At 46.9% G+C, this 15757-nt stretch overlaps 1 protein-coding gene across 2 annotated transcripts; it reads right to left on the bottom strand.

Moving 5' to 3' along the window:
* Window positions 1–6461: 6461 nt before the first annotated feature.
* On the bottom strand, window positions 6462–13403 carry LOC127307884 (cold-responsive protein kinase 1). 2 transcript variants are annotated; one of them, XM_051338660.2, is made up of 7 exons: window positions 13029–13403; window positions 9382–9561; window positions 9159–9274; window positions 8858–9068; window positions 8505–8742; window positions 8063–8213; window positions 6462–6991 (listed from the first exon to the last, which is right to left on the bottom strand). In XM_051338660.2, the coding sequence occupies exons 2-7, from the start codon at window positions 9446–9448 to the stop codon at window positions 6608–6610; spliced, it is 1167 nt and encodes a 388-aa protein (XP_051194620.1). In that variant the 5' UTR covers window positions 9449–9561; window positions 13029–13403; the 3' UTR covers window positions 6462–6607. The 2 variants fall into 2 exon arrangements, with proteins under 2 accessions (XP_051194620.1, XP_051194619.1); XM_051338659.2 differs by having other exon boundaries at window positions 6462–7027; window positions 13029–13400.
* Between the last annotated feature and the right edge of the window lie 2354 nt (window positions 13404–15757).

Below are 15757 nucleotides of genomic sequence, written 5' to 3'. Positions count from 1 at the left end.
ATTAGGATGGAGGACGTCCTCATCAAAAATCCTACTAATTCCTCTTGAATTGGTTGGAAGCGAGCTTCATGATTAAACTTCTCCCGCAAGTCACTCCTCCGCAAGTTGATATCCTGAGGCCTCCGCTCAGAGGTGAGTCCCCGGATGAACTAACAAACATAGTATCCACATATATTGGTCCTCGGTGGCTGAGTTGGAACATTAGCTAACTTTCTAAATGTTAGCAAATCTTTAAATTTACCGGTTACTTTCTTTTTGAACCGTTTCAAAACCCTGCAGGGCAAAGAAAATGAACAAGAGAGTTATTAGTTACTTGATATCAGGAAATGAACGAAAGAGACCGATATAGTGCGCAAATGATTGAAAATAATTACTTTTGCAGCATTGCTCTTATGTCGGACCAATGCTTTGGGTCCATATTTAGAGAGTCCATGACTTCAACTCTGGAGTTGTCAAATTGAATTATTAGCAGAATCCAGTGGAACCTGCGGACACGTTACATGCACAGTCATGCATAACTCATCGATTAGACATAATATGGAGTAAACAAAAGAGAATGTGCACAAGACAGAAACACTCAACCAAAATGGTAAGGAAATAGAATTTCACTTTTGAGTTCCTGGTTTGTAAGAAACTTGTACAGGTCTCTCTCCACGTCTTGGGGGTGATTTTGTAACACATATCCATTAATGATATGTGGGTCAATGAACCCAACATCATGGATATTCCTTCTTTTGCATTCCCCAAGCTTCATTTTGCATAATAGCGTACACAAGAATATAGTTAGGACAATATAGTGCAGGCAATGAACGAGATGAGGTAGAGATTTAATTATATAAATAAATCACTTAGAGAATGTAGCAACTCAGGAGAGATTTGTCGAGCTCACGCAGATTGAACAACTGGAACAATTCACTCATATGAACTTGTACATAGTAATGTTTGAAGTGATGCTCCTCTCTAACTTCCGTATAAATATATTCTTTGCCGGCCTTATTTTTTATGAAATCCTTGTACGAGACTACCAGATTTCGCATTTGTGTTGGTAGACTCGCTTACTGCGCAGGCTTGACGAGAGGCTCATTCGGCACGTAAATGCTACCTCACTTATTGACGCATCCTCAAGGCCTAACAATGCACGAAGAGTCATACCAAACTCGGCCGCTCTTTCTTTGGGCGTTGTTATAGTCATTTGATGTGCTCTAGTAGCTGCTAGGATAGCGGGGTCCAATAGTTCCATGTCCTTATCCATATCGGCTTTGAAGGACGTCGTAACGGAAGGAGCGGCTTCCACTATGAGCAGGGGGATCGATTGTTTTTTCTGTTCCCCGAGCTGGGAAACTTGTTTCCCGCATTTTTTACTTGTTGGTTTCTTCTTCGCCAAGGCTTTTTCCAATAATGATTCTTGTCTAAGAAATTCACGTCCATATATAGTCGTCTGGTAGATTCTGCTGGATTTGGGACGGTGTCGTCAAAAACTCCTTAGCCCACTTCTTTTTCTTCTCAATATATACCGGCTTGAGCTCAGACTCTTTTTTCGCCTTGACTTCCGCCTTCCATTTGTCATGGTGAGGAGCCGCGGCCGCGTCGTTTTCCTCGGCACTAACTTCCCAAGGTCTCGGGAGAAGAGGCTTCAGTGATGGCATTGGTACCCTTGTGGGCTTAGGTACATAAGGCTCCGGGTTAATAGGCCAGGAGGGGGTTGCCTTGTTGTCCTTTGTAACCCCCTGCTTCCGCTTCTTCGCCGGAGGTGGACTGGGTGGCGGTGTACCCGCCGGAGGTGGATTGGGGGGCGGCGTCGGCTGACGTGAAGGAGGTGTAGGTGGACACCACCACCGGAGAGGGGTGGACTTGTTGGGTGATTCCTCGGGGTCGGTGACCTTGGCGCCGAGCCTGGAAACTTGATGTACTTCTTTTGCCATAGAACGATTTGACGCTTGACATCTCCAAGTCTGAGATCCCCTTCAGGTGTAGCATAGTCAATCTCCAGGTCCTCATACCCTTCGAGTACGTCATCCACCGTAACACATGCTATATTTTAATGTGAGCGAAATCCAACACCGTCCGGCTACGAGACCTCTCAGATCCTATCCTGGACGAGCATGCCGAACGCCAACAACTGCTTCGACACGTCGAGGCACCTGGAGGAGTGGAGCCTGCCCTTTGTTAGGAGAGCTGAGCATGTCCCCGAGTTCAACCTCTGCTTTGGCTTCTCGGCAAGCAGCCCTTATCACCTGTGTGATGTGGACTTGTCTGCCATGGTGGAGCTGGAGCAGGACCAACAGCAGCAACGTTCCACTTTGCGGTATCATTTTGAGGATCTGAACCCGCCTATCCAAGAGAACTGGGTGTCTGGGTTCCCATGTCTCTTGACCTGGTGTGCCTTGGTACCGGCAAGTTCTGTGTTTACAGGTCCTTTGACGCCCATGAAAAGATTTGCCGGCAGTTCGCCGTGCTCAGAGCATCTCCACCGGCGCCCCCCATATAGTCGCCGGCAGGGGCGCTGGCACTATCGTATGGGGCGCGCCGACACAACATCCTTCATTTGGGGGAGCTGCTCCCGCACCGACACGTCCCATACGACACCCCCAATAGATGATTTGAATTGAAAACTCAAACAAAAGCATAGGAATTCGAATAAATTTACGAATTTAAAGTTTGAGCCAACACACGGCCACTAGTTTCGAATATGTTTTCGAATATGAAGTTTGGGCCAACATACGGCCACCAAATCGCCGTTTCTGGCTGCAAAAAGGAACTTCGGCTTCCAAGCCAACTGATTAGATGAACGGGGTCAGGGGCGGCTCAACCTCGACGACTTCCTCATCGTCGGCGAGCCCCGACGGCAGCTCCGTCGCTGCAACAGGATCCTCGGTCGCCGGGGGAGGCATGAACGCCGACGGTGCCGGCGGAGACATGAACGTGAAGGGTGCCGGCGGAGACATGAACGTAGAGGGTGCCGGGGGAGACGCCGACGCAGCTCGCGCCGCCAACACCTCTTGGCCGAGGCGCTCGCGGTACATCTCGTGCCACGCTGGCGACAACGGGTCCATCTTCTCCATGTCGGTCATCAAGATCTTGGATTCTTGAGACATCTTGGCCAACGAAAGCCGCGTCGCTTCGTTGGTGGCCTTCATGGCAGTAGCGTGAGCTTCCATCTTCGCTGCCTCCACCTTCTCCCTCTCAAACTCAATCTTCATGTCTTGCTTGTCGAGGATTGCCTTTGACACGACGGCGGCCCTATCTGCCGCTTCCTTGTTATCCACCGGGAATGAGGTGATCATCTTCTCGAGGGAGGCGTCCATGGCAGCCAAAACCGGTGCAGCATTCCTCTCGGCCTTGGCCTTCTTGTTGCCAATGGGGTGCCCGGTGGAGGCGCCGACAGGATCCACCGGCCCTTCTACCCCATCCTTGTGTAGAGTGTGGCGGAGGTCGTCCCATTTCTTGCAACCTTGTAGCTTGTTGAAGCAATGCATGAAGATGAAGTCCTTGTCCTCATTTTTGAACTTGTACATCTCGAGGGCTTGGAGAATCTAACAATACATGATGCAAAATAAGCTATGGAATAAGATGGATCATCAAGATATGAAACAAGATATGGACAAGATGGATCATAATAAACAAGATATGGAACAAGATGGATCATTATGAAGAAGATTGCGTAGATCATACCCAATCCACCATCGTCTTGCCGCTCTCCTGCCGCTTCTTAATCTTCTCATAGTAGCCATGGAATTTGCTACACGCCGCCTTGATCATGTTCCAACGGTGGGAGAGGGCGCCCTTGTTCCGGTTCATGTTGATGGTGGCGTAGTCACCATAGTTCTTCTCGTTGAAGGAATCGAGAATGCTCTTGTAGTACTTGGCTCCAGTTTGGTTGGCGCCGGTGATGGGGCAAAAGCTCACTTGCTTTCACGCCTCGATGAGATATTCATCCTCCAAAGACCTCCACATTGGACCCCGAGTGCCGTCGGAACGTCTGCACATCATCGTCCTCGTCGTGGTCACGCTGGTGTCGGTGTCGATCAGCTCCTCCTAGACCTCCTCCTCACCTTCGTCCTCCTCGGCCTCTTCTTCATACTCATCGACGGGGGGTTCGTAGGCTTGGCCGCGTATGAAGCCGTTGAGGATATCGTCCCCGGCGGCAATCTATGCAACAAGTTACCTACTTTCAGTCGCCGCCGGTGTCTACAATGCACATAACACATAAAAAGTAAGGAAACTCACCTCGTCCTCGCCCATGGACATGCCGGACGCGCTGCCGAACACCTGGTGGGTGCTCCTGCCCTCGTCGGGGAATAGGTCGCGGGGAAGGCCGGTGCCGTCTGTCACGTGGCCGTCGGTGCGGCGCAGGTCAAGCGACGAGTTCAGGTCAACGGGGAAGCGAAAGGCACTGCTGCCCCTCGCCACTGAATCCGGCGAGAACGGCGCGTTGGGGTCAAAGGTCATGTCACCGTCCGCGTACTCGGGGGAGTAGCGGGCGCGGCCGTCCATCTGTGCCAGTCGCATCTGCGAGATCGATGACCCGTCCACGTTGTACCCCGCGTAGTACCCCGGCGACGATGGTGAGCTCGAGATGTTGCTGAGGCCGTCGCCCAAGCTGAGGCACGCTTCTGCAGTGGATGCCGCTTTCGCTGCGTCCATAGCGGCGATGCGACGCCTTCTGCGGTCGGCCGTTATAAAGGAGCGGCGTTCCATCTCCTTGTCCCACTCCTCCTGCGACATGTTCGCCGGCTTCTCCTTCGGTGCGACGGTGCGCGGCTTCGGCGGTGCCTTCGCCGGAGCCTTTCTCTTCGGTGCCATGGCAGCAGCGAGGGTTTTTTTTGGGTTGGAGGTTGGATGGGAGATGGAGTGGCGGGCGGGAGAAATGAGCGGTTGAGGGGACGGGGTTTTGGTGGAGAAGATGTATAATTTGGGGATGTGGGGCTGACATGTGGCTCCCACGCCCAAAATTTTCCGCTAGGCGCCGGCGCGACCGATTCGTGCCCTTGGCCAAGGGGCCGGCACGGGGTTACCGGCGCTTCTATTGGACTCGGTAAATTGCCGGCGCTATTTGGGGCACGCCGGTGTGTGCCCATTTTCGCTCGCGGCCTCTAAATCGCTATCGGGGCCGCTATGGAGGTTTTATGTGTTTGGTTGGTGGATGAGACGTAAAACGATACATAGTTTACTTCAGCCAAACATTTTCCATATGAGTATATATCAGCATTCCAAAACCTATGCCCTAACTTAGGGTATATATCATCTCCAAGGCCATAAACTCAGAGAGAGCTGCATGCCTGCATCCATGTTTCCTCCTACACCTGAAGGAAGAGATGGTACGGTCACCCCAACCAAATCATTGATTAGTCGATGATCAGCATGCACATACGAATGCCAGGCCAACTGGACCATCTCCTCATTCACTCATGTGCTAGTTTATAGTGTGATGCAGCCATTTCTGCATACATGCATGCATCGCCAAGGACCATGGACCAGTACTCCAATGGCAGCAGTGCAGTGTTACTACTAAAGATTCACCTTTACAAGGAGAGCTGCCACTCGGACCTGGCCACAAGAGAGAGAGAGAAAAGAGAAGGTATAGTGGTGGTGATGGTGAGGGAAGAGGGGAGGAGGGCACTGCCATGACCCTCTGGCCATGTTGGAGTTTACCTTAGTGGTTTTGGAGGAGCACCTGGGTGGGTCCCCTTTTCTTCTTAACAGGGGTTTGCATTATGCAGCCCTGTTTTTTTTTTTTTTTGAGGGAAATGCAGGTCTGTTAGACAAACATCATGGCAGCTGCTTGCTTGATTGGTAGAACACCTGCTAGGGTGTTGGAGTTGGAGGTCTGTGAGACATAAGACAGTGTATCAGTTTCTGGATTGTGCAAAATTACAATGAAGCTGAAACTATAGATGAACAGTGTACAGGAAAAAGGAGATGATGGCAACTGATTATCACAAGATGTGCTTTGCATCACAGAACAGTACTACATGGCAACAGCTGGGTGACAAAACTTGTAAATTTCCCATTGATGAATTGTAAGTGAAGTGGGTAACCAGCTCATCTAGATTTTGATACACATCCAGGAAAAAAGATAATACGTCAGTTTCTGAGCTGTCCGAATTCTACTGAAGCTGGAACTAGATGCAATAGTGTACATGGAACAAAAGGAGATAATGTAAACTGATCATCACAAGATGTGCTTTGCATCACACTATCATATGGCAACAGTTGGGGAACATGACTTTGGAATAACCAAATTATACTGAAGCTGATGTCAGACGGAAATACTGCACAGAAAAAAAAGAGATAACGGAAACTGATAATCACAAGATGAGTTGTGCATCACAGTACAGTATTATATGGGAACAGCTGGGAACATGAGGTATTTGCCATAAACACAACCAACAAACAGTATGTACATGTAAAAATGTGCAATGGTACTGTGTCATCAATCTAGTATCATACACACAAACAAATAAATTCATGGACTCCTTTGATCCAACAATGTCTTTTACACTACAAATGAAGTGAATCTATACACCAGCAAGAAAATTTCTGGAAAAAAAGGTATTAGGCTATGCTACTTGTCCACATGGTCTTCATATTTCTGACCAACCTCTGATCACTCACGATCAGATATTGCGGTGAATGTTATGGAGCATCGTGTTGTCTCTTGAGACAACAAAGGAGAATTCTGTGCCATGATGGTGGATATCAGCTTGGAGGATGGAGCGAAGGCTAAGTTATTTTCTCTCCTCATGCTCCTGATCTTAAGGTCCATGAAGTCGCTAATTGTAGCTGGCTTGCTTATATTCCCAGAGTCAACATCCTTTTCGCCTGTTAGCATCTCGACGACGGCTGACATAGTGGGTCGATGCCTTGTGACATCTTGTGTACACAAAAGCCCAATTATCAGGAACCTGCAGGCTTGTACAACATCCAAGTCATCGCCCAAAGAACTGTCTATGATTTTCTCCAAATCTCCTCGTTCATAATACATCCATGTCTGCAATAGGAGGACCCCATTGGTGACTTCCGGAAACTGTAGCAGCAAAAACATAAGTTCATAATTAGAAGATTTGCTCCCTAGCATACTGCATAAAATTAGGATTGTATGCTGCACTAATAACGTCAGACTCCTGGTTAGTGTCTACACAAGCTCTAAGGCTTGGTTTACAACTTCACATCTCATCGGATTCACAATCAAAACAATGTACAGCAAGTTATCTACTGTAGCACATCGTGTGCCGAGCCAGACAGCTACAAGATCCAAACTACCAACACCATCCGTTTCAATCGCTGATGACTCTATCTCGTATTTTAACAATGCGAATATTTAGGCTTTCAATCAGAAAAAGGTAATTGTCGAAGAAAAAATGTAGAAAAAGGGTAGCAGCTAATGTGCATCGTAATGGTAATAATTTTTCATATTGTAGTACTAATTTAATAAATGAAAATTTGAGATGGCACAGCTAACATTCTGAAATGCAAGAATGGCATGCATAGACAGTAGACCTCATATAGGAATTAAAGACCGCTTTTATGCACACCAAATTAAAGAAGTACGATTATCAACTGGAATACAATTTGGCTCATAGGTGTAGATAAAGCATAATTCAAACTGTCTAAAAATTCTGAGAAAAATATCTGGGAGTACATCTAGACATTCCAAGTTCACACACAAAGAATTGCAAAGAAATGACATTTTTTGTGGCCTATGTAAAAAACACAATTTTTGGTGCTCCAAAATAGCTTTTCAAGAGACAATTTTTTTGTCTTTTTTACACAGAACACACAAAATATCTTCTTTTCGCAAAACTTCGTAAGTGAACATAAAATGTCCAGATGCATACCTGAGGTTTCTTTTAGGAATTTTGTAACATTATGAAATAAAATTAAAATGCAATTTTCTTAATAGGTGCATCTAGTCCTATGAGCCAAAACACCATGTCCCATTATCAACCACTAAAATAATATCACAAAATAACGTAAGCCTAGAAATATAAGAAATTTAACTTTTTAGCAATAAGGAATGGCGAAACAAGAGAAACAAATATGGTACTGTATTTCTTCTAACCTTTTCAAGAAGCATCTGGTCTTCATAGGATAGTCTTGTACTCGTGTTTGATCTCCCACTAACTATTTCTAGAAGTAGAACACCAAAGCTATAAACATCTGATTTCCGTGTTACTTGTCCTCGAATGGCATACTCGGGAGCCAAGTAACCTCTGTCAAGTAACACTGAGTAAGTAATGCCACAAGTTTATCAGGCCATAGTTATTAATTATGAATAACTATGTCACTATTTGGTTGTTCAATTGAATTGCCTTAGATTCTCCTCTGAAATAGTGGTTGCATCATATGTGAAAGGGATTCTTTTGGGACTAAATATTATATGAATCATCCAACAACTTGAAAAGCAAATTATAAGCACTAGCTTCCAAAGGTACAAAAGATAAAATGATGAAAATAAACATGCACTGTGGATGGTAGAATTCCATAAGACAAAGTTCACTTACAATGTTCCTGCAACCCGCGTGCTAATATGTGATGCATTTGGAGGTAGAAGCTTTGCCAAACCGAAATCAGAAATTTTGGGAGTGAGATCCTTATCAAGAAGTATATTGCTTGCTTTGATATCGCGGTGAACAATGTGGGGATTGACAGTGTCATGGAGGTATGCTAATCCCCGGGCGATACCAATGCAAATATTTACTCTACTTCTCCAATTGAACTGGATGTTGCTGCGGCCAGAACCTAATAAGAAATAAAAAGAGAAAATCTAAGAAACGTAAGAATATCTAGACCTTATATAGCACATATGTGAACTCAAAACATTACTGTGGAAAGGATTTAAGTAACCAAGAATTACCTAGAAGTGTTTGTGCAAGGCTATTGTTTTCGAGATAATTGTAGACAAGGATCCTCTTGTTTCCTTCCACACAATAGCCATAAAGGCTGACAAGATTACCATGAGATATGTTGGAAATTGCCATAAGTTCGTTCATAAACTCCTTTAGTCCTTGTCTTGACTCTACAGATAACACCTTGGCAGCAATAAGTTTTCCATTCTTTAGCCGGCCCTGCACCATTATATTATCAAACTTTAAACACATGTACTTTTGTTCCCTTAGAATTTCAAGGTCTTAATAATTGAAGGTTATGCATATTACCTTATACACAGATCCAAAACCCCCTTCACCAATCTTATTGGATGGGTTAAAATTTTCTGTTGCTCTTACTATCTCCTTATAAGTGTATCTTGTTGTATTAGTACCAGAAGGGATGTCTGTACAAAATCGGTAAAATTATTAAGATATGGAACATATCAAGGGAGAAGGCAACCATATCTGTTCCACAGAAGTGTGTAGAGTGCAGTCTGTAAGAGATATGTACCTTCATTATGCTCAGAAATTTGTTGGCGTGTTGCCCACTTATTGCGAAAGATAGAACAACAATCCATTGCTTCAACTCTCGAACTATATATGCCCCGCAGCTGCCAGTCCAAAAAAATATGCTTGCACTTACAATAGGCACACAAACATTTCCTCAGCCTTAAACAACTGTCATCATATCCTGAAAAGAAAGAATGACACTTGTGGTTACAACAAAGAGAACTATACTGAATGAATCTACAGTAGCCACCAATTACTGTGGACCATCGTGTTCAACTAGTTGTCGGTCTGTGGGGCTCCTAGTTTAGCTAGATGGTTTGAGTTCGTTGCACTGGTTTCTGGCCAGTTTTTTTTCCTAATAAACTTGGAAACTCTAGTATTTCTTGTATAGAGATTTGAAGAGCTCCCGTGTTTTGGGATTTGTCGGGAAAGAAACTGTGGATGGTATTAGTTATATTCCAGCATCGAGTATGAGTAAGTATTATTTGGTCAGTAAGTAGTAACTATTTGCAGAACAAATCATGCACATTCTGTCTTGCAAAAACATAGTGCAAATCCTACTTCCGCAAAAGGACCTTCCATTGCACTTCCACATTTGCAACCAGCAGCTAAATCAGGGACTATTTTCTTATAGATTAACTACTCGCTCTTTCTTTTTTGCAGAGAAGAGCAGAATCGCTGATGTATGGGTTTTTTTATCAGGGAAGCATACCCAGCTTCTAGATGACCAGCTGAAAGCAACTAGCTAACCTATACCGGACTACAAATAAGACTAGGTCAACTATAATAACATAACTACTTTTTTCGAAGCGTGGTGCATTATGGGTTTTTGTCTATCAGTGTCCCAGCCTGCGTCGGCTGCTCTAAATTTTATATTCTAACCACTTGCTTAATGAATGAGCTGAGCCTTTGCCATATAGTCCTTTATTAATTGACATTTCAGAAATTTCTATTGAGCGAGCTGTCATTCTTGGATATCAGTTGGAAAGTCTCGTACTATTTTCGGGTCAAAAAATATGTCATTCTTGGACAGGCATCACCTGGTGGATGATTGCCATCAAGATGCCCAACTAATGTCAGCAAAAAATGGTGATGTCTTTGTCTGGAGAAAGATGATTTTATACATAACTACATCTGCTACCAGTAAGACAAATCTATGGTTGACCTGATACATGAAATAATTTAATGCATGATTATTGCGAAAAGGTTCCACCCCGTCATCTGTGATTCACACAGCCTACACATTTCAGCTGTCCAATATTTCTTGACCCCTAATCTGCGTTCACACAGCCTCTACATTTCAGCTGTACAGCACACGCAATAATCTAGTGGCTGCTTGGAATGGATGTAAAATTGGCGTGGCCACAGGTATTTAGTGTTGAATAAATCTATCTGTTAGACTAGTTTACTTCAGATAACGTATTTGTGTTTACGGTTTCATCTAGCAAGGTTGTTAGGTATTTTATCTGGTTGTTTTGGTTATAAACTTATGGCACGGTCTGCGCGTTGAACCACGTTTTCAGGATTGCCTGGACAACACGTTCTGATCATGGGGATGGCATGATCAGGTCAGGAACGTGGCGATCGCGCGGCATGCTTGTTTGCCCTTGGAATAAAAGGAGAAACCGAAAAAGCAGCAAGCTGCACGCTGCACAAAAACATTGTCTGAGTTTATCGTGAGATGAAGTGTGAGGTAGACGATCAATTGCAGGTGCTGGCATTCGGGTAGCTCAAGTTGAACAAAATACCGGTAAGCACACCAATTCTACTACATCCAACCCAAGTGGGGACTTAACATAAACCGATCAAAACCGTTAAACGAGTGTAAGATTGTCAACTATCGCACAGGGCAAGGTAGGAAACTGCAATTTTCATCAGCGGGCAGGGGAGTCGTACGAGCACAAAAAAGAGGAAATTGCACATAACACCATAGGTTGGGGCATATTTTGCAAGGAACCACAACCATGACTTGTTTTTGCACAGAACACCATATTTTGTTGTAATTGTTGCACAAAACACTAAGTAGGGTCGTTACCTCGTTTGATACATAATTAGTCCCATAAGCCCACTGACAGTACATACGTGGACTCCGGCGTGGACCCCGGCTAGGACCTGCCGCATAACTCTTCCTACTGTGTGACCCCGCCGCCACCATCTCGGTCTCTGACTCCACTGGAATGAATCCACTTTTTCATTCTCAATACTAGGGCCCGCCCCTAGTCCAGGGGCAAAATGGTCGAGGGGGAGGTAGGTTCTCCGGCGCAGGCGACAACGGTGGTGGCAACGCCTGCTGCCACGCCTGGATGGCCGCCTCGAGGCCAATCCATCGGGCGCGCTCTCGGGGCGTCCGTGGCGTGGCGTAGGGAAGGTGTACCCTGAACACTCGTCTTTCGTTGGCACGTACTCCTCCTTCACGGGCGGCGGTGGCAGCAGTTGGTACGCCTCCTAGGCCTTGTTGTCGACATCATCGTCGTCGAGGCCCTCGAGGTGCGCCTCGATCATTTACCGCCGAGCGTCATGCTCGGCCTCAAACCACCAGCTCCACATCGGGGAGTCGAAGCTGCACACTGGATCCTGCTGCATATCCAGCAGGAGGTGGGCTTGGCTTCGGAGGATCTCCGGGCGGCACCCGGAGCCGCGCAACAGGATGGCCGACACCGGCACCGGCACCCGCGCCTCGTTATTAAGATCAGCTAGCGCATGTGCGTGGGGACGACAAGTGATTGGGGCGCGACCGCGATCTTCATTTATTAAGACCATCCGGCGTTTGTACGTGCGCATGGGCCCACATCTCCTCACCTCCCTCGGCCACGAATGAGCGGGTTCGAAGATTTTCCTCTCGACGCGCGCATAGACGTTGCCATCCGCGGGCTGCACATAACCAACCCATGGGCCTAATTATGTGTCAAATGAGCTAATATCCCTATTTAGTGTTTTGTGCAACAATTACAACAAAATATAGTGTTCTGTGCAGAAACAAGACATGGTTGTGGTTCTGTGCAAAACATACCCCAACATATGGTGTTATGTGCAATTTCCTCCACAAAAAAGGTGTTTTGTATTCAGCGAGATGTCACTTTTAGATACAGTAGGAAACTTCCTACTGTTTTCAGGTGAAAAAGAAAAGGTGTCATTCTTGGACAGGCGTCACTTTGTGGATGATTGCCATCCAAGACGCTCAGCTAACTGAGATGCCCACACTGCCGGTCGAATCCAAATGTATCAAAAGGAGACGCTCAGCTAATGTCAGTGAAAGATGAAGATATGTTTGTCTCAACAAAGATGATTTTATAGTCTTAGCTACCGATAAGACAAATCTATGATTCAACTAATGTATCCGACACGCAATAACTGAATGCATGAAAGGTCCGCCATTCATCCCAGCCCCATCATCCGCGTTCACACAGCCCTCCACATTTCAGCCATCACACAGGGAAACAGAACCGCAATATCTATCAGGGACGTAGGAGGAGCGCAATCCAAGCCGACCTCTGTCCCACGATTTGCTCCCAAATCTCACTCTGATGAACCAAACAGCGCTAGAATAAAAAAAAGCAGCCAAGAAGATCCCCTCTAAGGCTCTAACCCCTTGTTGGGGTCGTTCGTGAAGCAGAATCAAGATGGCAAGCAGAGAAGTAGCGAACTGACCTGATTGATTAGCTGGCGGCTCAATCCGGAGCAGCCGACGGAACAAGACGCAAGCAAGGCGAAGCTGCGCAGGCCGGCGGCTCGAGCGAGGCGCCGGAAAAGGTGCTCAAATCCGGCTCGAAGGCCCGCCGCCACTGAAGCTCGTGAGCGGCTACAATCTTGCAGAGTCTACGAAACGAGCGGCGCTCTTGGACTTGACGCAGCTGCGGCGGCAGCGAGCGTTCGCGGCGGGAGGGGATGAGGAGGAGCAGGAGGATGAGGATGCGGGTGGGAAATGGCGGCGTTGGGTGGACTGTGGCGGGTTAAGGTTCCAACGGCGGTACTAATTGACTTCTTGGCGCCGCGGTTACGCGGAAGGGAGGAAGGAGGAAGAGACCGGGCACGTGGGGACTCTCGAAGTCGCGATGAAAAGAGGGAGAGGGCAAGCCGGCTGGACCGGTCAAAACAACAAAGCCGTGTTGCCTGTCTGTGTCATCTCCGGGACCCATTTCGGACGCCTTAAAAGTGGTCGTGAGCGTCCGTTTGTGTTCCCCGCGGACATATTTTGTTCGAGTGTCCGTTTGCATTTGGGTGTGCGTTCACCGGGGCGATCCATTTTTAGATTTTGCAACGTATTTAAAAATATAGAAAGTAATATATTTTAATGCATAAAAACTATACATTGTAGATTAAAAGACTAGACTACTTGCTTCCGGAGGGGCTAGCACCGTCGTTGCGTCGCTCCATCGCCTGCTTCTCCGCCGCCTCCCGTGTGGCTGTTATGGCTCGGTGCGCCGCCGCGTCCTCTTGCAGGCGCTGCTCCAGCCTCGCGCTCGCGGCATCGTTCTTCAGCGTCTCGAAAGACTCGACGATAGCCCTCTGCTCCGCCGCCCTCTCCTCCGGTGTAGGCGCATCAGGATCATCGGAAGACCAAGATATCTCGGAGTCGGAGTGCTCTGCGGCTGCGTCGACCGCCAGCCTGCGCTGTTCCATCTCGGCGTCGACCGCCGCATGGGCCGCGCGCTCCTCCTCTGCTTCCTTCTCCGCTTCCGCCAGGGCCGCGACGTCCCTGACTGGGTGGAGGAGGTCGGTGCTGTCTTCGGAGTCGAACTCCTCGTCGGAGCTCGAGGCCGGGGGAGGTGGAGTGGGAGGTGGAGGTGGAGGCGCGACAGCCTGGCCGCGTCCGGCATTGCTCATGGTGGATCTGCTGGAGGCTGAGCGGAAACGGCGCTACGGCAGCGGCGGCTAGGGTTTAGTGAGGAGGAGATGAGATGCTCGCGCCCCTGTTTATATAGGTCGGAGGCAGGACGATCCCCACTGAAAGTGGTGCCAGACGCATTTCCGGTCACGCCGGACCAAAACGGTCGCTCAGCCGCTGGAGATGCCCTGCAGCCTCGCTCGGGTGTGGACGGGACCGCACGACGCTACTGCACAGTCCGGTCGGGCTCGACTCGCGCGCGTACTCACCGTGACTGTTTACTCGCTGGAAGTCTGGAACCTAGTTTCTGGTCCAGAGTCAGCTTGACTCGACTCGACGCGCGTACAAACAAACATTACAAACGACTTTACTTGCCCATTTTTTCTCTTGCGACGAGAGGAGTAGCATTCCCCAGCTTCCATTGCAGCGAGTCGGTGTCACCAACAGGAGCATGCACGAGAAACGAGGGCACATAAACGGGGCACACACATAAAACGTTTCTCGGTGACGGGTCCGAGGAAACTAACATCTCTTCTCTGTAGATAGATAATCACGCCAGCAAACGGAATCACGACCCACAGTAACTAACCACGAAATCAGGGCACTAAAGTAGAGCCTAGTTGATATACTTCGTATATAGTATCTTATCGACGACACCCGTGATCGGCGAAGTTTCCATCTTGATATGTTCGGCCGCCGGCCATCGCATCCTGTTGAGATATGGAGTACTTTCTTTTTTGAGAAACACAAAACAGACGTAGACACTCACAAATACGTACTGTATATACACTCATCATAATGTGGTTGAGATTATTCCTTTACTGCTTGGCTTGGAATTTGGTGGTTTGGGTGGAGGGTCAGGGGTGAAGAGCAAAGAGCCAAAAGGTTAATCAGACTGATGTTGCGTGGTTTTGTTTTAGTAAAATGCTAGAACTTACTTATAATCGCCATTTGTACCTTCTAGGTCATTTTGTGAACGTGATCATCTTATAAGTACATTCATTATTTGGGAGGTGATCTCTTACTATTTAATTATGCATTTTATTTAGCTAATTGATTCTTATTGTAGTACCAGGATATGTTCTTGTTTCATGTCTACGATTTCTTCACGCTCTTGTTCACTTTTAAACATGCACAAGTAGATATGTGTGTGCCACTAGAATATGAATCCTAGTTAAATTCTGCACCCCAATGAAATCTTTGGCGTAGTGTTGCTTATTTTTACTAGCGGGTATTTTATTAATTAATTGATTAGGTTCAGCTGTGGGCTAAGAGTGCTCATAGTGAGAGTAACATAGCTAGTAACATCACATATCTCAAGGCATTTTGGTGACATGGCATGCGAATAAATGAAAAAAAAGAGTGAGGTGGTAACTAGCTATGTTGCCATAACATCACACACCCCAAGGCAAAATGAGTCTACAACATAATAAATGACACAATGCATGACACCACATATAAGTTACTACCCATTATAAAGGTAGTAACATAGACTAGTAACATGACATATGTTACTAGTCTAAGTTACTCCCCACTATGAGCAGCCTAACTG

This window comes from Lolium perenne, chromosome 6, assembly GCF_019359855.2.
Source record: "Lolium perenne isolate Kyuss_39 chromosome 6, Kyuss_2.0, whole genome shotgun sequence".
Taxonomy (NCBI): Eukaryota; Viridiplantae; Streptophyta; class Magnoliopsida; order Poales; family Poaceae; genus Lolium; species Lolium perenne.
The sequence above is the reverse complement of the archived record's forward strand: the minus strand, read 5'-3'. Positions and strand labels throughout refer to the sequence as shown.